The sequence below is a fragment of the Vipera ursinii genome, assembly GCF_947247035.1.
Source record: "Vipera ursinii genome assembly, chromosome: 5".
In the NCBI taxonomy this organism is placed as follows: Eukaryota; Metazoa; Chordata; class Lepidosauria; order Squamata; family Viperidae; genus Vipera; species Vipera ursinii.
Genome location: NC_139518.1, coordinates 537,403 through 556,484, shown reverse-complemented (window position 1 = coordinate 556,484; position 19,082 = coordinate 537,403). Strand labels below are relative to the sequence as shown.

The 19,082-nt window shown below is 55.7% G+C and overlaps 1 protein-coding gene and 1 long non-coding RNA gene across 2 annotated transcripts in view; one reads left to right on the top strand and one right to left on the bottom strand.

Moving 5' to 3' along the window:
* Window positions 1–793, top strand: part of LOC310641212 — a 300,726-nt gene extending 299,933 nt beyond the window's left edge. Inside the window, exons 2-3 of the long non-coding RNA XR_014492685.1 lie at window positions 5–414; window positions 631–793. This is a non-coding gene — a long non-coding RNA (uncharacterized lncRNA). The remainder of the gene's footprint in view (window positions 1–4; window positions 415–630) is intronic.
* Window positions 794–1,754: 961 nt separating this feature from the next.
* Window positions 1,755–19,082, bottom strand: part of ATP13A4 (ATPase 13A4) — a gene marked incomplete at its 3' end in the record, with an annotated part of 30,280 nt that continues 12,952 nt past the window's right edge. The window contains exons 7-26 of the mRNA XM_083364920.1: window positions 18,928–19,062; window positions 17,905–17,977; window positions 16,261–16,392; window positions 14,575–14,748; window positions 13,892–14,049; window positions 12,630–12,818; window positions 10,686–10,747; window positions 9,044–9,194; window positions 8,361–8,438; window positions 7,159–7,312; window positions 6,383–6,494; window positions 6,007–6,131; window positions 5,310–5,476; window positions 4,788–4,895; window positions 4,612–4,691; window positions 4,460–4,502; window positions 3,779–3,888; window positions 3,067–3,163; window positions 2,523–2,595; window positions 1,755–1,933 (exon numbers count right to left, since the gene is read on the bottom strand). Coding sequence (XP_083221046.1) covers window positions 1,755–1,933; window positions 2,523–2,595; window positions 3,067–3,163; window positions 3,779–3,888; window positions 4,460–4,502; window positions 4,612–4,691; window positions 4,788–4,895; window positions 5,310–5,476; window positions 6,007–6,131; window positions 6,383–6,494; window positions 7,159–7,312; window positions 8,361–8,438; window positions 9,044–9,194; window positions 10,686–10,747; window positions 12,630–12,818; window positions 13,892–14,049; window positions 14,575–14,748; window positions 16,261–16,392; window positions 17,905–17,977; window positions 18,928–19,062 — 2,400 coding nt within the window. The remainder of the gene's footprint in view (window positions 1,934–2,522; window positions 2,596–3,066; window positions 3,164–3,778; window positions 3,889–4,459; window positions 4,503–4,611; window positions 4,692–4,787; window positions 4,896–5,309; window positions 5,477–6,006; window positions 6,132–6,382; window positions 6,495–7,158; window positions 7,313–8,360; window positions 8,439–9,043; window positions 9,195–10,685; window positions 10,748–12,629; window positions 12,819–13,891; window positions 14,050–14,574; window positions 14,749–16,260; window positions 16,393–17,904; window positions 17,978–18,927; window positions 19,063–19,082) is intronic.

The window sequence follows — 19,082 nt, the reverse complement described above, 5'->3', positions numbered from 1 at the left end:
AGAGAGAGAGACCCACTTTCTTTCTTTGCTGATGAAAGCTGAGCCACACAAGTGACTGACTGCTGCTCTAAGCCTTCACATCAACTCTGCCCGCCCACCTGCAGGCAGCCCGAGAGGATTTGCCCCTCCGCCCACCCCACCCTTTCCAGGCCGTTGGCTGAGCCTTCTGCCATGGCTCAGGAGCCCGGAAGGGGCTCACCTGAGGCTCTACCAGCCCCATCTTGGCCAGGCTGAGAAGTGGTCTCTGGGATGGGGCACCCTCCGGACCCCTGTGGCCAGCCCTGCCCCCCCCCCCCGTCCTGCTTACGTCCATCTGGGCATAGAGGTCCCTCGAAGTTGGCAAAGAGGAAGAAGAGGCAGACAGCCAGCTGCACCTCGTCAGGACCGCCATGAAGACGTCTGAGGGAGAAAAGGGTTGGGGGGGGTGAGGAGAGGGTGGCCCGGGAAGAGGCCAAAGGAGGGCGCCAAGGGCCGGTGCCAGCAAGGAAAGGGCCCCAGGGGGTGGAGGCTGCAAGCTCCTGGGGCCCCTCCGCGCCTGGCCTCCGGCGGGGGACTGGTGGCCGCTCAGCCCCCAGCAAGACCCTCTCCCGGCCTCTGCTCGGGGGCTCTCTCACGGTTTTTTGTAGACAGGCTCCCGGAAGGGCTTCCCCTTGGAGAAGACCAGGGCCACCATCAGGCAGTTGAAGGTGCAAAGGAGCCACACGCTGGTGTTCTCGTAGCTCTGGAAGCCGTGCCTGGGGGGCAGGGGGGCTCCGGGCCCAGGGCCAGGGCCGTGAGTGGCGTTCTCGGGGGAAGCAGGCACTGGAAAGAAATGGGGGGGACCTACATTATTTATTTTATTTATTTATTACATTTATATAATTAGAGCATAGAATCTAGGGCTGGAAGGGACCTCAGAGGCCTTCTAGTCCAACCCCCCCTGCTCAAGGGCAGGAGACATTACACCATCCTCATCAAATGGCTGTCCAATCTATGAATAGAATAGAATAGAGTAGAATAGAATAGAATAGAATAGAATAGAATAGAATGGAATGGAATGAATGGAATGCGAATGGAATGGAATGGAATGGAATGGAATGGAATGGAATAGAATAGAATAGAATAGAATAGAATAGAAATAGAGATAGAATAGAATAGAATAGAATAGAATGGAATGGAATGGAATGGAATGAATGGAATGGAATGGAATGGAATGGAAATGGAATAGAATAGAATAGAATAGAATAGAATAGAATGGAATGGAATGGAATGGAATGGAATGGAATGGAATGGAATGGAATGGAATGGAATAGAATAGAATGGAATGGAATGGAATGGAATGGAATGGAATGGAATGGAATGGAATGGGGTGGAGTGGAGTGGAGTGGAGTGGAAGGGAATAGGGATAGGGATAGGGATAGGGATAGGGATAGGGATAGGGATAGAACAGAAATAGAGCAGAGCTTGAAGGGACCTTGGAGGTCTTCTAGTCCAGCCCCCTCTTCAAGCAGGAGAACCTATAACCTATCAACAAAAGTCCACTCCCGTACTCTCTCACCATGTTCTTGGTGTTAATTTTAATGCTGCCGTATTTATGCTTTTATGCCTTTGAAAGCTGCTCAGAGTCTCTCCGGATAGTGAGGCGGGGGTGGCACATGAATTAAAGAAGCAGCCCTTTTAGCCGATGCACCTGGGTCTGTGCCTCGGCCCTCCTGGGCTCCCCACGCTCTATTGGGGGGGGTCTCCATGCCATGGGATGGGGGGGGGGGTCTGGCCTACCTGTGGATGTCGCTGGGGGAGTACCACAGCTGCTGCTGCACCATCAGGAAGCCGCAGAGCTGCACGGCCAGGCTGAAGAGCAGGTTCAGCCCCACGGAGAGCAGCAGCGGAGGGGCCAGCAGCTGCGTGGGGGGCCGATAGGGCTCCAGCCTGGGGTGGGGCCCGTTCAGGCTCACTGCAAGAGGGGGGGTAGAAGGTGGGGCAGCTGCTCCATACACACACACACACACACATACACACACCCCTGGCCAGAGCAGCTCCAAGGGGGCCAAGCACCGCCCCGGGCTTTGGGAAGGCAGGTCCTAGCCTGGAGACTTGGCCCAGCAGGCGTGGAGAGGGGGCTTCAGGGGCCCTGAAGGAACCCCCAACTTTTCACGCCTGCAGGGTCCCCCTTGGCAGGGAGGGCATCGTTTCGCACAGGAGAAAAAGGTGGAGCCGCTGCCAGCTTTCCTCTTGGCACACGAGCGCGCTGGCGGGTGGAAGGAAGCAGGATCTGTCCCTAAAGGAGGCTTCCCCCCCCCCCTCACCAAGCCAGCTTTGCCCGCCCAGAGTGGAGCCTCTGCCAGGCCCAAAGGGGGCCAGCCTGTTCCTTGGCAGAGCAGAGGTGACCCGCCCAGGCAGAACCAGGCCTTCTTGCCGTCCCCAGCCCTGTGTAGGGTGTGTGTGGGGAGGGGGGTCCTTCCTGGGTCTTAGCAAGGCCCTGGCAAGCTTTCCAAACAGGAAGTCCCGCCTCTCCTCCTGGCGTGGTGCTGGGGGGGACTTACTTGTCATCCCAATGACGGTGGTGATGGCCAGGTCTAGGAAGAGGAACTGGTAATTTGCAAAGGAGTTGAGTTGCTGAAAGCGGGAAGCACAATTGGAGGTCTTGAGCCCCAGAAGGGGTCTCTCCTTCCAGCCCCAGACCTTCTGACTGGAGGGGAGGGAAAGGGGTGGGGGCTTCGGCTTCCCACCATCTCCTTGCAGGGGCTTCCTGGAGCAGAACCTGGGCTTGGCCAGCCACCCTCCCTTGCTGCAACTGTGGTTTTGCTGCTGGTTGGCAAAAGCTCAGTCTGAACTGCCAGCCCTTAAGCCCCCCACCCACCCCGTGGCTGTTGGGACAGAGGTGCAGCGCCCAGGGGGCAAAGGGCCTCCCTTGGCAGGAAAGACAGCCCGTTCAGAAGAGCCCTCTGACCCAGGTCTGGTGGTCCAGAGGGCAGCAACTTCCCAAGGCTGGTCCTTGCCTGGTTCCTGGCGGGACCAACCCCTGCAGTGCCCCCTCCCCACCCCAGTTCTGGAAGAGGAGAAGGCAGCCACGGCAACCCACCGTACCCAATAGAGCAAGAGGACGCCGATGTAGCTGGCCAGGCTGAAGAGGGCCATGTACTTGAACATGCAGAAGGAGGTGACCAGGGCAGCCCGGCCGTGCCTGGGGGGGGCAGCAGGAGGGGGAGCGTTAGTGCGGAGAATGGGGGAGGGAGGGGCTCTTCAGAGACCTCAAGACCAGGCCGGTGGGGGGGGAGATGGGGGGAGATGGAACTGCTGCAAGGAAATCACGTGGAGCTTCGGGGAGCTTTTCAGCTCCCCCTGGGGGGGGCTTGACCCCCGCTGGAGGAGCAAAGCAGGGCCTTCCTGCCCCGGGCTTCTCCTCCCCGCTCAGGGCTCTTTGCAGGCGCCTGGCTGGAGGCTCCTTTCCCACATGCAACAAGTAGAACCTTCAGCGTCTTCTGCTCGCGTGAGAGAAAGCCCAGCCCGCCCTGGATCGCCGTGTGTGTGTGTGTGTGTGTGTGTGTGTGTGTGTGTGTGTGTGTGTGTGTGTGTGTGTGTGTGTGTTCATAGGCAGCCCAGCTCCGCCAAAGGAGCCCCTCCCAGTATTGAAGCTCCACCTCTCTGCAAAAGCGCCCCCTCCCCGCCCAGATCCTCTGCCCCAAGACTCCTCTCCTTCGAGGGCGTGAGAGTGGGCACCGCCTGGTGCAGAAGCTCAACTCAGGGCCCCCCTCGGCACCCCCGCCCACCTCTTCTCGGCGCTCTGCCTGCGGCCCACCTGATCAGCTCCGGCACGCACTGGATGGTGGGCACCTTGGAGGTGAAGGGGGAAGCCACCGAGGCGTCCTGCTGGGAGAGGGAGATCCCCGCGTGGGCTTCCTTCAGCGCCTGGAAGGGAAGGAGAAGCCGCACTCGGCACCAGGCCAGCCGGGAGGATCCAAAGGCCGTTCCTCACCGGGTGCCGCTCAGGTGAATTAACCCCAAAGGAGACTGGAAAAGCCACAAGTCCTGTAATCTATCAAGAGGTGGGGGAGGGGAGAGCGGGGGGGGGGAAGAGCGGGAGGGAGGACAGAGGGGGATGGGGGAGGGGAAGGAGTACAGGGCCTCCCCAATCAAAGAAAAGCTGGACTGGACTGGAGAGCTTTTCCAAAGAGGGGCAGAGGCTCCTGGACGGAACAGCCAAGATTCAAGTGAGAATTAACTGGTGGTTTCACCCAGCGGCCTCTCATTGTTTTGTCAAGATGCCCAGCAGCGTCTTCTGGGCAGCCGTTTGGTACCTGGCGAAGGTGCCCAGCCTGCTTGCCTTGGCCCCCACCCCGAGCGTGGCCGGGGAGAGCCAGCCCTGTCGGCCCAGTGATCCCCAAAGGGTGCCACCATTCAAGGGGGCGAGTCTGCTCTGCCCCTGCCCGTCGGCCAGGCAGACTCGTGCCGCCCTGCTTGGCGGCGGTGGAAGACTCACCCCACAGTCGTTGGCCCCGTCTCCACACATGCCCACGTAGTAGCTGGAAGACAGGAGAAAGGCCCCCCCCTTCCGTCAGTCGCGGCGAGCCCGGCAGCTGCTCCCCTTTCTGCCCAATTCCCTTTCAGGGGCCCCCAGGGCCCCCCACTCACTCCAGCCGCTGGAACTGTTGCACCAGGTGGGCCTTCTGAGCAGGAGACATCCGAGCAAAGACGGTCCCGTTCAGGAGCAGCTGCGGGAGAGAGCCGTGGCTTCACCGGGGGCCACAGGGAGGAGCAGGGGGGCCGGGCAAGCCCTTTCCCCTCCGGGCTGGGGTCTCCGCACTCACCTGCGGGAGGAGCTGCCCAAAGTGCTGGCTGAAGACCTCGTAGGAGCCGCCACTGAGGCAGAAGTGGAAGCCTCGGTCCCCGGCGGGCGGAGGGTCCACAACCACCACCTGCAAAGGGGGAAGGGGGAAGCGTGGGGGGAGCATCAGACGAAGGGGACCGTTCAGTAAGCAAGGAAGGTGGCCCTGCAGCGCAGGACGGGGGCCGTGGCTACGTCTCCTCAGAGCAGCTGCTTGTTCCCAGAGCCTTCTTCTCTGCAGACGACCGAAAGGCAGGAAGCAGGCTGAGATCTGAGTTTCTGCTTGTGCATGTGTCATTTTAACTCTTGGCCGAAATGTACAAACACCTCTTTGGTTGCAGGGGGTGTCTCCCGCTCCTCCAGCACTGCTCTCTCGATCATAAACCCCGCAGGTTGTTCCCTCTGGGCCCTGTCTTTTGATGCCCAGAGGGTGCATCCCAACCGGGTCTGGAGTGGTTTGCCCAGCTGCTCCTGCCTCTCCCTCTCTCCTGCCCCTCCCTCTCACCTCTGCTCTGCTGCTGCCTTCCTGGCTGGCCTCCACCAGCTCTTGCCAGCTGACGGAGGCCGAGGGCTGGCCCGGCTGGGCACCGGCTTCCACCAGGATCACCCGGCTGCCCTGGGGGATCATGCCCGTGTTTCTGGCCACGGTGATCGCAGTCTGGAGGTTGTCACCTGGGAAGTCAAGAAGCGGCATCGCCCACCGGTCCTGGAGCTTGGGGGGAGGGGGGAGTCCAGGGCCCAACCCCAAGCCTCGTCTTCAGCAGTTGGGCCGGCAACGCTGGGCAGAAGGGCACCCCTCGGGTGCCAGAGGGAGGCCCGCCCCCCCTTTCCTCGCACAGAAGGCGATGCCTCTGCCAGCACCAGAGTTTTGCTACCCCAAAGTTCCCATCAGTCGCTGCAACATCCCCCATGGGACTCCCTTGGTTCTCAGGCAGTCACGAAGGAAGGGAAGCATGGGATATGTGGTGGTAAAGAAAGAAAACCCTCTAGGAAGAGATGTGAAGGGGATCCTGGCAGAGGTATCCCTGCTCAGGGGGTCTGGTTTTGAGACTCACTGGAAGCCCCTCCCCCCCCAGACGTACCCCAGCATCCCGGAATCACAAACCAGGATGCTGCGAAGGATGCTGGGTGGACGGTCTCCCCGGCAACAGAGCCAGGGGCTGCTCTGCCTTCCGGCTGCCTGGCCCAGAAGGCGGACTCACCGGTGACCATCACGCTCCGGATGCGGGCCTGGCTGAGTTCCTGCAGGGCTGGCCTGGTCTCGCTCTTCAGGCGGTTCTCCATGACCAGCAGGCCCAGGAAGGTCAGGCCGGACTCCACCTCCTCCCTGGACAGAGGAGAGGGAGGGGGGAGGGGTGACAGGAGGGTCCTCCCCCCCCGGAAAGCTCCTGTCCCCCCAAGCAACCGAGCGAGGCGGCCTGAGGTCAGGGTCTCTCCTCGGGGCTGGCCGTCCTCCCCGGCGGAAGATGGGGCAGCCACACTCTGGCAATGCTTGGGAAGCCAGGCAGGGCTGGGCTGCCTCGAGGGCCCGCTCCCCGGCCGCCCCTGTGCCGCCTGCTGGGCCCCCCAGCCCCTTACCTGCTCAGGGAGGCAACCGGCCTTCCCTCCTGCAGAGGCTTGTGGGCCAGTGCAATGACTCGGAAGCCCTGGGAAGTGCAGCCCTGGAGCTGGCGGCCAAAGCTGGGGGGCACTGGGGGAGGGGGAGACAGTCAGGCCCCAGAAGAGCAAGCAAGGACCCCACCCCCATGCAATTGTAAGGAAGACCCCGTGTCCCAGCCAAGACCAGGGGGCAGGCCTTAAACCCTCTGCACCGCTCCCTCTGGACCCTCGCACAAACTGGGGGTCCCACCAAGAAAGCCCCTCCCCACCACCGCTCAGACCCTCCAGAGCTCAGAGCCCCCCCTCAGACCCAACTGCTAGCCGGAGCACAGCCTCAGAAGAACAGAGTTGGAAGGGACCTTGGAGGTCTTCTAGTCCAGCCCCTTGCTCAAGCAGGAGATCCTACACTAATTTCAGACAACTGGCAGTCCGGTCTCTCCTTGAAAGCCTCCAGTGATGGAGCACCCACAACTTCTGGTGTCAAGCAGTTCCACTGGTTAATTGTTCTGTCAGGAAGTTTCTCCTTAATTCCAGGTTGCTTCTTTCCTTGGTGAGTTCCCATCCGTTGCTTCTTGTCCTGCCCTCTGGTGCTTTGGAGAACAGATTGACACCCCCCCCCCTGCTTTTCTTTGTGGCAGCCCCTCAGATACTGGAAGACGGCTATTCTGGCTCCCTCTGCAGCCCCCATTGCTGTCCAGCCCAACCGGGCACAGTGGGCAGAAGGTGGGGCAGGGCAATGCCAGCTGAGGACTCACCTGTCTCTGGCTGGCAGAAACTGGCCACCATCTCTGGGGCGCCCTTCATGAAGACCTGACCGTCCCCGGGGACCTCCTGGGCCACCACGGTCATCCGTTGCAGGGCTGAAGAGAAGGGGAACTGCCGAAGGACCACCAGGCCCTTCATGGGCACCTGGGAGAAAGGCAGGAGCTGAGCCGGCCGCCCAAACCCAAGAAGGAGAGAGGGAGGCCTTGCCCTGCACACGCGGCCATTCCTGGCCTGTCCGAATAACGCAGAATGGGATGGTGGGACATTGACAGGTCAGTGGTTATGGCAGGGGTCTTCCAACGTGGCCCTTTGAGGACTTGTGGATTTCAACTCCCAGAATTCCTCAGCCAGGCACGTGGGGGGGCTTTCTTGGTGCGAGGGTCCAGAGGGAGCGGTGCAGAGGGTTCAAGGCCTGCCCCTGGTCTTGGCTGGGACACGGGGTCTTCCTTACAAATGCATGGGGGTGGGGTCCTTGCTTGCTCTTCCCAGGGCCTGACTGTCTCCCCCTCCCCCAGTGCCCCCCAGCTTTGACCGCGAGTTCCAGGCCACGTTGGAAGACCCCTGGGATATGGGGACCCTAACCTTTTTAGTAGACTGGCCAAGAATGGGGTTTACTGGATGGCCCCAAGTCATGTGACCCAGCCCCAAAGCAGCTGTTGGCATCCCAGCTCCCCAGTTCTGCTCTCCCTCTGCCCACTGGGTAACAACTCTGCCTGGTCAGAGGTGGGAACCAGACAGAGGCTTTGGCCCCCTCCCCTTGCTCAAAGGAGACCCCATCGGTCTGGCAGGGGATTTGGCCAAAGCTTTGGGTAGATACCCAAGTGGCAGAAGATCCACGCTGGTGTCCCTGAGCACCAAGAGTGGATCCACTGAAGGCCCCAAAATCGCTCGCTCAACTGCTTGGACCGTAAGCGTCAAGCGGACACAGCTGGCACCCGTTGCCCACCTTGACAGAGCCAAGAGAAAGCCGTTCAGGATTTCCTGTTCTCAACCACTCCCAGGCGGTGGGCAAGATCAGACCGAATGGGGCCCAGGCTTGGTCCCTGGGTGCTTGCAGGCCCCCTCTCTGGGCCGGGACGTGGGCAAAATGCCAGGTAAATGCCGGTTTGAACAGATTTATAAGTAAAGGCACCAAGGGAGAGAAGAGATTCTTTTCTCTGCTCAGGGCTGACCAAAGGTGCCGGGCAGTTACCTCCGCAGCTTCAGGTCCTGGTCTGACCATCAGAACACTCGCTGGTCCTCCTTCCCACCCAACGGAGTCCACCAGTTCCTGTGGTTTTAAGCGGAAGGAAAGGTTACATCGGAGCAGGAGGGGTGGGCCTTACGCTCTTCTGAAAGGTGGACGGGGGTTGTGTCGACAAGAGGAGCCACAGAGCTTCAAGAAATAGACTGTTCCGGTAAGGTCAGACGTGGGGAAAAGAAACCTGTGCCTGTCGGTGGCCACAGGGCAGGGGTGGGCAACTATGGCCCCTTTATGACCGGTGGACTTCAACTCCCAGAATTCCTGAGCCAGCCAAAGGAGGTACATTGCGACACCATCAACATCCAATGAGGCAATGATGTCATTCATGTCATCTGAGTGGTGGCATCCCCACCTAGGTGGCCTCTCTGGGGCTTCAGCCAGATCCCCCCTGTGGGTCTTGAACTAATGGGGAAGCCAACGGCATGGACTCGGGGAAGAGACACGGTGGCTGCACAGGGGTGAAAGGGGTAAATTGGCATTGAGTTTGGCCGGAGGAAAGGGGGCGCCCCAAGGATGTCACCGGGAAGCAGCCCGCAGACCGGGCTCCCCTCTCAGTTCACACACCCAGACTTCCTCCAACAGGACCAATCCCAGATTTAGTCTAATTCCAAAAGAACAACATGGAGCTTCACCCAGTGGGTCGCCTCAAACATCTTGAGGTCCAGCGGATCCCCCTGAATCTTCCCGTCCAGGACCATCAAGGAATGGCAGCAGGCCATGGCTGCGTACGCCGGGCCCCAGGACATTGGCGGGCCAGAAGAGAAGCGATGGACCTCCTGGAAGCTGGGGTGGAGACAATCAGTCACACACTTTTGCACAAGCTGCCTTAGATGACCTACAGAGGCAGGAAACTGACCACCATTGAAGGCATGTTTAGTTGCCTTGAGTTTTAAGCCTCTGAGTCTCCCCAGAAATTGTGTTTCAGATCTTGCTATTTTTCTACAAGACCTGTGCCCCTCCACACACACACACCCCAGTGCTTTGCAAGCATTGTACCCTCATTCTGAAATGGAAAATCCTGGGTGGCAAGTCTAGCTGCTTGGAGAACCCCCCCAGGAGGCAAGGAGAACTTGTGAACATCTGATGGGACACAGCAAAAAACCTCCTGGATTTAGCAAGGTGAAGCGGTTCTGGAGCCTACCTGTAGCTCCTGAGGAAGAGGAGCAAGATCACCTTCTGGGGAGATGCAGACCTTATGATGGGGTTTCACACAAGTGAATTTCTGAGGTGCAAGGTAGATGCCCTCAACTGAACCTTGGCTTCATGGACATCTCGGTCCAAGATTTGGGAAGTAACACTAAGGTTGCTTTTCACTGCCATCTTCTGGGTGATTTTGGACTTTCTAGTCTAGCATCAGCAGATGGCAGCCCCATCACCCATTCAAGTGCTAACCAGGCCTGAGCCTGCTTAGCTTCTATCTCAGATAAGATTGCTCAGAAGTTGCCCTCTGCAGAGACTCTGGATTTCAGAGAGACGTCAAGTGGGTAGCAGGTTCAGGACATTTATAGTTACCCAGGTTCCAACATTGGCTAGAGTCCCAGGGGTAGGCAACCTTGGCTCTTTTATGACTGGTGGACTTCAACTCCCAGAATTCCTGAGCCAGCAAGGGGAAACTATGCCCCCCCATGACTCGTGGACTTCAACTCTCAGAATTCCTGAACCAGCATGGAAACCAGCATGGAAACCAGCATGGCTCAGCTTGGAAACCTCTCCCTTTCCCCTCAGCATGGCAGGCTCAGGAATTCTGGGAGTTGAAGTCCACGAGTCATAAAAGAGCCAAGGTGGCCTACCCCTGGACTAGACAAGTTTACTGCTTATGACCATTTGTTTACCAACTTTGTGAAGTTATGGCAGCACTGAAAAAGGCCGTTTGCCTATGACTTCGGCTGTAACATCCCCAGGGTCACATGATCTCAGTTTGAGGATATGGCACTCAGCATGCATTCATGTTGGCTGCAGCTTCCCCGGGGTCACGTGACCTCCACTTGTAACCTTCCTGGCGGGTTTCCAACAAACCAAGCCAATGGGGAAATCTTGATTCGCTTAACAACCGCTGCAAAAACAGTTTTATAATTGGGCGTGACTCAACTGGGGATAATCTGAACAATGGGAGCCAATATTTCCATTCCTGAGCAATGTGATTGTTCCACTGCATCGCTTAGCAATGGAAATTCTTATGACCCCGTTGTGGTACGTTCCACTTCTCAAATATATCAACCGAATTTTTTAAATAAAAAAAGAAATGCGGGAGAGCAGAAATCCAGAGCTGGGTACCTCTTTCCTTCAGCCAAGACGATGCCCCAGAGGTCCAACCCGTCTTCCGTGAGGGTGCCCGTCTGCCAGGGGGGCCGCCAGGTGCCCGGGTCAAGGCAAGGAGGAAACAGGAAGGCAGAGTCAGGGAACAGGGCAAAGGCGCTTCGTGTGCCCTCCAGCCCTCCTGAGCTTTCCAACCTAATATTTGCACCACGTGGATGGGCGACCTTGCGGGAGGCTCTGGAAGCTGTTAGCGCAACAGGTGCAGAAGAAGCAGGCGCAAAGGCCAGGGGTGGGAGAGCACGGGAAAAGCACTCAGACTGGCTCCCCCCTACTCAGGTCAAGGGGTAGAAAAGGGAGGGGAGACTTGCAAGGTGACTGGAGACTGCCTCCATAAAGATGGCTCTCCTCTTCCTGTGGACTTGGTTTCCTGCTCTGCCTCCCTTGAACGGCTGGCAGGTCTTACGGGTTGGCTGTGATGGGAAATGTAGTTCGACAGCCCTGACTGTCCTTTGGAAGGACGGACTCCGAAGCTGAAGCTCAAATACTTTGGCTACCAAATGAGGACATGTGGGAGAAGACCCCGATGTTGGGAAAGACGGAAGGCCAAAGGAGGGCAGAGGTGAGATGGCTAGGTAGGGTCATCGACCCAACGAAGGTGAATTTGGGGAAACTCCAGGAGAGAGTGAAGGAAGGACAGGGGTCCCGGCATGCTGTGATCCATGGGGTCACAAAAAGTCTGGCATGACTTAGTGACTGAACAACCACCTGGAGGACAGCACTGATCGAAGCCTTCCAGATCAAAATCGGCACCCCAAGGGCCCATTGGGACCCCTTGGTAATTACACTGCCGCATAACGTGTGCTCTCCCCCAGTTTAACAAACTCCAAACAGTTCTCATGAAATCTTAAAACATAATTCCCTAAAAGTGTCCAATTTAAGTGGTTAGATTTTTTTTTTTAAAAAAAAGTCTTGGGCAATTCCTTAAGCAGAAAGCTCTGGTCTTCTTTTTGACTTCAACTCTTCACAGGGTGTGGAGAGAATTGGTGTGTAATCTGGGGCCCTCCTGGGGCCCTGAGCTGCTCCCCAAAGACAGTAGCCAGCTATGGCCAGGGGGGGTCTTTGCGCAGACTGCCCTCATGCACCAATTGGGTCTGTTCCTAGCCTGGGGTCTCTGCTCACCAACAATCACACTTCAGTGCAATGCATTCTACATGGGGCTGCCCTTGAAGACTGCTCAGAAGCTGTGGCAAAACATGGCAATTTGTGCAATCTTGAGTGTAATTGCGTAGTTTCGCATGCATCGGCATTAGTGTTCTTGTGGAGCAATTCAAGATGAGGGTTACCATCTACTATATAAAGCACTTCAGGGCAGGGGAGCAGGTGACCTCATGTCACCAGGCTGCCTCAGCCACCACCTCAGGTTCTGCACATGAGCAGTTTGGTCAGCAAAATGAGTTGACAACACATCCCAGCAGCCTCAAAAGGCATTATCCCTCTCGTCTTTCTTAAATGGTTACTCTCCTTCTTTGAAAGATAGGAAATCAGGAGTGTGTCCAGGCAGTTCAAATGAATATAGGTTTATTGTATGCTAAAGTTCTCTACAAGAGTCTGAACTACTAATGGTCAAAGCAAGTGGGTGGCAGAGAAGAGTCCAGAGAATTCAAGGAGGGCTAGACTTAGATCTCCTGTGACCCCGAAGGGACTCAAGAGTGATGATGCGTTTGACACTTCCCTCCCTCAGGCTCAGCCTGGTCATCTCCTCCTTAGACAGGGCCACTGGGTGACAAAGAGTCTTCCCGACCAGTTCGCCATCCTTCCTACCACTAAGCCAAGGATTGAAGAACTTTGACTCACAAGCCTTCAGAATTGTTGATACCCAGCATCCTGTTGTCATCCACTGCATTCGTCTCCCAGCACCATCAAGCTGAAATTCGTAGCTCCCTTGAGAATGAAAACACTCACCTTGTCGAAGCAGATGAGGTTCAGCTGGCCACATACGTTAATCCTCTGGGGACTGATGCAAAAAATCCCCTTTTTCTTCAGCCTCCTCTGGGTGTAGATGATCCCCGTGGTCAGAGCAGCAGGCAGAGCTGGCGGCACGGCGATGGTGATGACGTCCAGGGCTTTCTTCACCACCTCGCCTGCCTCTTGCTAAGGGACAGGTGGAAGGAAGGAGGGTGGCAGTCAGCAAGGCCAGGCAGGGAAGCCGTGCCTAGATGCCAGTGGAGGTGGGTGCTCAAGCAGCTTTCATCCCCCTGCCAGGGAAATCCTTGACAAGTCATCTTGCAGGGAAGACCAAGGAGGCAACCAGCTGCCTTCCAGATGTTTTGGACTATAACTTTCCTCTGCCCAAGCCAGCCTGGCCAATAACATGCAATTGTGGGAATGGTCATTTGAAACATCCAAAGGTCACAGGTGAATTGGCCGAGGGAACCAAAATCGGATGGATCCAATCAATGTCTCATACTAGAATATGGATGGATGGATGGATGGATGGATGGATGGATGGATGGATGGATGTGTTTGTTTATTTATTATGGGTGCCTTTGGGTCGATTCCTGGTGTCGTGGAAAAACCAGCCCTGCAATTTTCCTGGCAAATTTGAAAGTGGAACACAGCTCTGGGTCACTAATAACAATAATAAAATCAATAAAAAATAATAAAAAAATCAAGATGAATCAGGCACCTTATACCCATTCATCCTCAGGCATCAACTCGACTGGAAGGCTTTGATGGCTTTCTAGAAGATTTAAGAGGGCCTAGCAGATCTCAAGGGGAAAATGGCTCCAGTGGGCGGGGGCTACTATGGAAAGGGCCCCCTTCTCGGGTCCCACTAGATGGCAAATTTAAGGGAAGGGGTCTGCAGTGCCTCCTCTTTATCCAATCTGGTGGATAGACCTTAGCCTTTATCTAGATCCTTCTAGACCAGGGGTGCCCAAGCTTGTCCACTTTTAAGACTTGTGGACTTCAACTCCCAGAATTTCCCAGCCAACTTCAACTTCCTGGGAGTTGAAGTCTACAACTCTTAAAATAGCCAAGGTTGGATACCCCTGTTCTAGACTAAAGCTATGATAACTGCAGCACTTATGGATTCTGAACCGTTGCTTGAACCGTGGATTTGTATGTAGAGCCACCAGCAGGATTAACCGAGCGAGGAAGGGGCTTCCACATATGCCCCCTCCAGAAGCCCCGGGGCAGCCTCTGCCGTGCCCCCTGTTGCTCACCCCATTGATTACAAAGACACAGACAGCGTAGACCATTCCGATGCCAGCCATCACGACGAGACACAAGAGAAACTGCATGGCATCTTGGTAGAGGCGGAAGTTCATCGGCTTGGGATACAGGATGGACCTCACCAGGTCTCCCTTGGCTGTGTTGAAACCTGAGGTGGTGAAGAAGACAGAGGAGCAGCTACGGTTAGATACCTCCCAAGGATGGGGGAGGGGTGAGGGAAGACAGGTTGGGCTTACAGGTTTATTGCTCGGTTCCTGCGGAGTCTCGCGGGGAGACAAGGTGGAGGAAGAGGAAGGTAGCAGATCAGAGACCAGACTGAAGGACAGAGACTTCCCAGCCTACCTGGATCAGGTGCCTTTTACAGGTGCTGGACGTGACTCATAGCTACCTCACGAGTTTGAAACTTCCCAAGCCACTGGAGGGTCACTCTGGGCATCTGTGGCTGAAGGCCACTTCAGAAGACACCTGGAGGAGGGTTGGACGCCCAGAGCAAGACCCTGAATGCCCCCCACATCCTGACCAAATGGATGCCAGAATCAGGCCGTTTAATGAAGGGAGTGAAGAGGGGATCCCTTCCAGAAGAGTCCAGGTTTTGGGGGGAGGGGAGCTTTCTGTCCACCTTCCACTGTCCACCGTACACCTTTCTCAGAATACCCCACGCCTGTTCACCCACCGGTCCGCAGCACGACAGCCCTTGCGGGACCGCCATCATCTCCCCTCGCCTGGATGACGCCCGTCCCGCAGAACAGGAGGTGCCTCTTGCTGTCCTCGGAGGAGCTGAGATGCCACGGCTGGGCGCTCTTGCAGTCACGGCTCAGGCTGGTCTTGGTGACGGGAAGGCTTTCCCCTGGAGGAGGCAGGAGAGGGAGGGTCAGCCCTGCCCCCCCCCCACACACACACACCCTGGACCCCAGGGCAGACAGGCGAAGGAGGAGCTGTCCTCTGTGTGCACGTGTGTGCAGTCATGACATTTTTTTAATAAAAGTTGGGTTCTCGGGTTGCCCTGCTCTTGGCCCACACTCGTGTGCTGAAAGTGGGAAAGCAGAATTATGCAGCAGTGTTTCTGTTGCGACTTTACAGAAACCATGACAGACATGCCTGAGACAGCCAAGCTGAGTGGAGGCAAAAACGGGCCAAATTCACCACCCAGCTGAGGGCCACGTTCTCCTCCTCCAGGAAGCACCTGGGCCTGCTTCCACGTTCAGCCTTTCGGCCCGTAAATCGGTGGACTATTGTCGGGGAGAGTTTGGTGAGTCTTTGGAATCCAAGGACAGAGAGGCCTTCTCCTCTCCAGGCTCCCCGCCAGCCCGTCAAGGCAGAGGCTGCCCTGGGGAAGACCATGCAAGGCTGCCCTTGCCTGCTCCTGGGCAAACCTGAAGACGGTTCCTTGGGATCCTTGGTGCTCTCTGAGCTGGGTGGCTTTCTTGCAGAAATTGCAGTGCACTGATGAGGTTCCCTAGCTGGGTCATGAAACGTCTGCAAGAAAACCACCAAACTCACAATGCAACAAGGATCCTACGGTCCTCCTCCTCCTCCTCCTCCCCACAAACCCCTCTCCCTTCTAGCACTGATGATGTTGCCTTGTTGGGTGATGAAACGTCTGCAAGAAAACCACCCAGCTCAGGGAGCACCAAGGACCCCACAGTTCAACCCTGAGCTACAGAGATTCTGTAAGGCAAGTTTCCTTCTTTCTATCCAGCAGGTTAGAATTGAGGATCCACTTTTCCTGACCCACATTTTGTTGGTGTTGCTGCTTTTGCTGCTGTGCTTCCTGTCTCCGTACTGTACCAGAATATGTCCACTTTGCCTGATTGCATTTTTATTGTGATTTTGGGGTTATCTACTAAGCATGTTAATAGCATAGGTTCATTCATACGGGTCACCTATAATACATTGTATACTAAAATGACAAAAAGAGTAAAGGACGTGACCATATTCCTGTAGGGGAAGGAGTGGCAGAACCTGGCCGGGGGGTGGAGTTAAAAGAGGGGTCCGCCTAGCATCCCTACGTAGCCACAAGCGGACAAAGTCCAACCTCCCTTGAGTGCCATGGACCCTTATCTAACTCCTAGCAGGTGCAAATTGTGAGTTGAGAAGATTTCTAGAAGAGAACATAGAATAATAGATTTGGAAGGGACCCTGGAGGTCTTCTAGTCCAGCCCCCTCCTCAAGCAGGAGGCCCCATATCATTTCAGACAAAAGTTTGTCGTGTCTCTTTTGGAAAGCCTCCAGTCATGGAGCACCCAAAAGGTCTGGTAAATTAGGCAGAGGCTTTTAACAATAAACCCCCTCAACTGAACTTTCACTTGTGGACCTGTTCTAGGGGGACGGGGAGAGCCATCCAACTGGCACCGCTCACCCGTCAGCATGCCTTCATCCACAATGCACTGGCCACTGAGCAGGAGGGCATCGCAGGGCAGCAGGCTTTTGCCCTCGTCCAGGATCAGGGTGTCTCCGGGCACCAAACGGCGGGATTCCACCTCCTGGGTGCCTGTCAGAAAAAAAGAGGGTCTTTGGGGGGGGGCTCTGCAGTCTTGCTGCAACGGCAGCATTCGTGTTGCAGCCTTTTGGGTCTCCCCCAACTGGGGCTAAGCCCAAGGAAGGCCGTGCTATGCCTCCTTTGCCGGCTCTACCAGGCCGTCTGTGGTCCCATTCTAGCTGGACAGCTTAGCTCCTGCCTTTGGGGTGCTGCTCCTCACGCAAGAATGGGGGTCCCCGAAGCTGCTGCCTCTTCCGGGCAGGCCCCTCGCCCGCAGCTCTGCAGCTGATGAGGGGTCTAGCAAGTTCAGGTTCTTGCCCCATGCCTCCTTGTTACACATTGCATGTTATGTGCTACGAAGGTATAACAAATACGATACACGGTGTATAGTACGTTAGAATAACTCATGAGCACAGGATACAAGAATATCTAGCCGTTTCATGAACCCACCGGGAAACCCACATCGCTGGAATATGTGTGTATCGCTGATGCTGGATGTGTGTTATGAGTGAATTGTTGCTGATGATACCAAGTGGGACATTAGTGGGTGCAAGGAATGCAATGGACGGCATTTTTTCACGGAGTCACAGAACAGGGAGTGAGAATGTGCAGTCCCTGACGTGGCCGGGTCAAGATACACACGAATTCTGAGTAACCAAGCTGGGTATGGAGAGAAGCCTGGAATGAACCCAGAACTCCGAAGTGGGAGACGACTCTTGTTGGCGCAGGGCATGCCCTGAGAGTGTATGTGAGTATTGTGTGAATGTGTAGCTGTCAACCGTCCCATTGGCATATGCAGGAAAAGAAACTGCTGGGACATAATCTTACAAGCGTGTAACTTTACTGATAGGCACAGAAGAAGCAAAGACGATTCTAAAGGTTCCCATGGGAAGCGCCGTAAGTGAATTCCCCTTTTACCCATTAGCCCCCCCCCATACACACACACACACACTGTCCATTGTCCACCCATCCAACACATCCTTTGCGTTTTGAGAAACAGTCTGCGCTGTTCAAAAAGTTCTCATCACATAATATTGAAGTGTAGGAACCTTTTCAGGCTGGGCCGGCTGGCTTGGATCCCTCGGCCCCTCCCAACCGCCCCCCCCCCCGGGAATTCCACCCCCTCCCTTCTGTTTTGGTCGTCAAGCTGCAAGAAGATTTGCAAAATCCGAGTCAGCCTTGACAGTACCCTAGTTGGACAACATTACTTACAGCAGCTTGAGTAGCCTCGTTGGGCATCGTTATTTGTATAGCCTCGTTGGGTACAGCTGATCATAGTAAGCTAACTTTGAAATTAGACAAGCCATACATATATGCTGTATGTGTATAAATATAAAGGAACTGATTAAGCTTAATTGCACGCTTACCTTGCTCTTTATCTGAACAAGACAAGAATAAACTCTATTTTGGGAAACTCTACTTTGAGTGGTTTGAACTCAATTCTGTAACACCCTCAGGGCTCTCCCTGGTCCCTGGCTCAGACACAGACAAAGTGGACAACGGAGTCCTCTTGGGCTGCCTTACCTGTCTCTTTGCTGAACACCTTGACCAGGACACTATTATGGGATTCCACCAGCTGGTGCAACTTCACGGATTGCTGCATGGAAGGAAAGGGAGAATCGGATCAGGAAAGAGGGGGGAGAGGAGGACTTGCCAACCGGTGGGCAGGTGGGCAAGGTGCTAGAAAGGTGCCAGCAGCTAACATAGAATGGTCTATTGGAATATCCTGGAGAGATCAGAGGGTAAATGAAAACAATAATGTTTTCATTATTAAGACTTTTTAGATAAACAATGTTTGCATTTTGTTTGATCTGTCTCATTTATCGGAACCATGACACAGAGGAAGAAGAGGTGCAGCCATATAAGAGACACCCCAGCCCACAGAAGGAATGGGATGTGGGAAGCATCTGCAAAGGGATCTTCCCGAGTTCCTGGAAAATAAAGGCAAGGAAAGTGGGGGTAGGGGTAGGGATAAAGGGAGGGGCAAGGGGAGGAGGAGGGGGGGAGGGAGGGAGGAGGAGGAGGAGGAGGAGAGAGGAAGGAGGAGAAGGAGGAGGAGGAGGAGGAGGAGGAGGAGGAGGAGGAGGCGGCGGCCTTGAATTGGCTTTCATCCTCCAGGTCTGGTGAAGTTCACACCTTGCCTTCTTCAAGGTTCACTTGTGCTGTTTTGTCTCTTAGAATTTCCTGGTAAACCCAGGGTCTCTCCAGGATCTGTCCTTTGGAGCAATTTTGTTGAACCCAGTTCACCTCCTGTTCGCAGTAGCCCACCAGGAACTGCCCCACAAATGCTGGGGAACCCCTGGAGCAGCTGGCAACATTCATCCCGAACCAGGAAGCACCTGGCTGCTTCCCCCAAGGCTCCAACCCCACCAGATGATCCGTGTATTTCAGCTGTTGTAAGGCCGGGTAAATCCTGGGCAGCGGCAGCATCAGGGCAGGGCTTGCCAGGAAGATGAGACAGAATGAACCAATTAGCTGCCAATCAATGCCTCAGGCGGGTGATGAGAAGACATTTGGGTGACCAGGGAGGGACCGGAAGATGCTCACCTTTCTGAGGTCATACACAGTGAGTGAAATGGAAAGGAGGGACATGACGATTATGGCCACAGCATACTCAGTGTAATTCTCTGCAAACCACAGGCAGACGCTGAAGCCTTGGAAGATGTAAAATGGATGGAGCACCTGGGGAAGGGAAGAAGGCA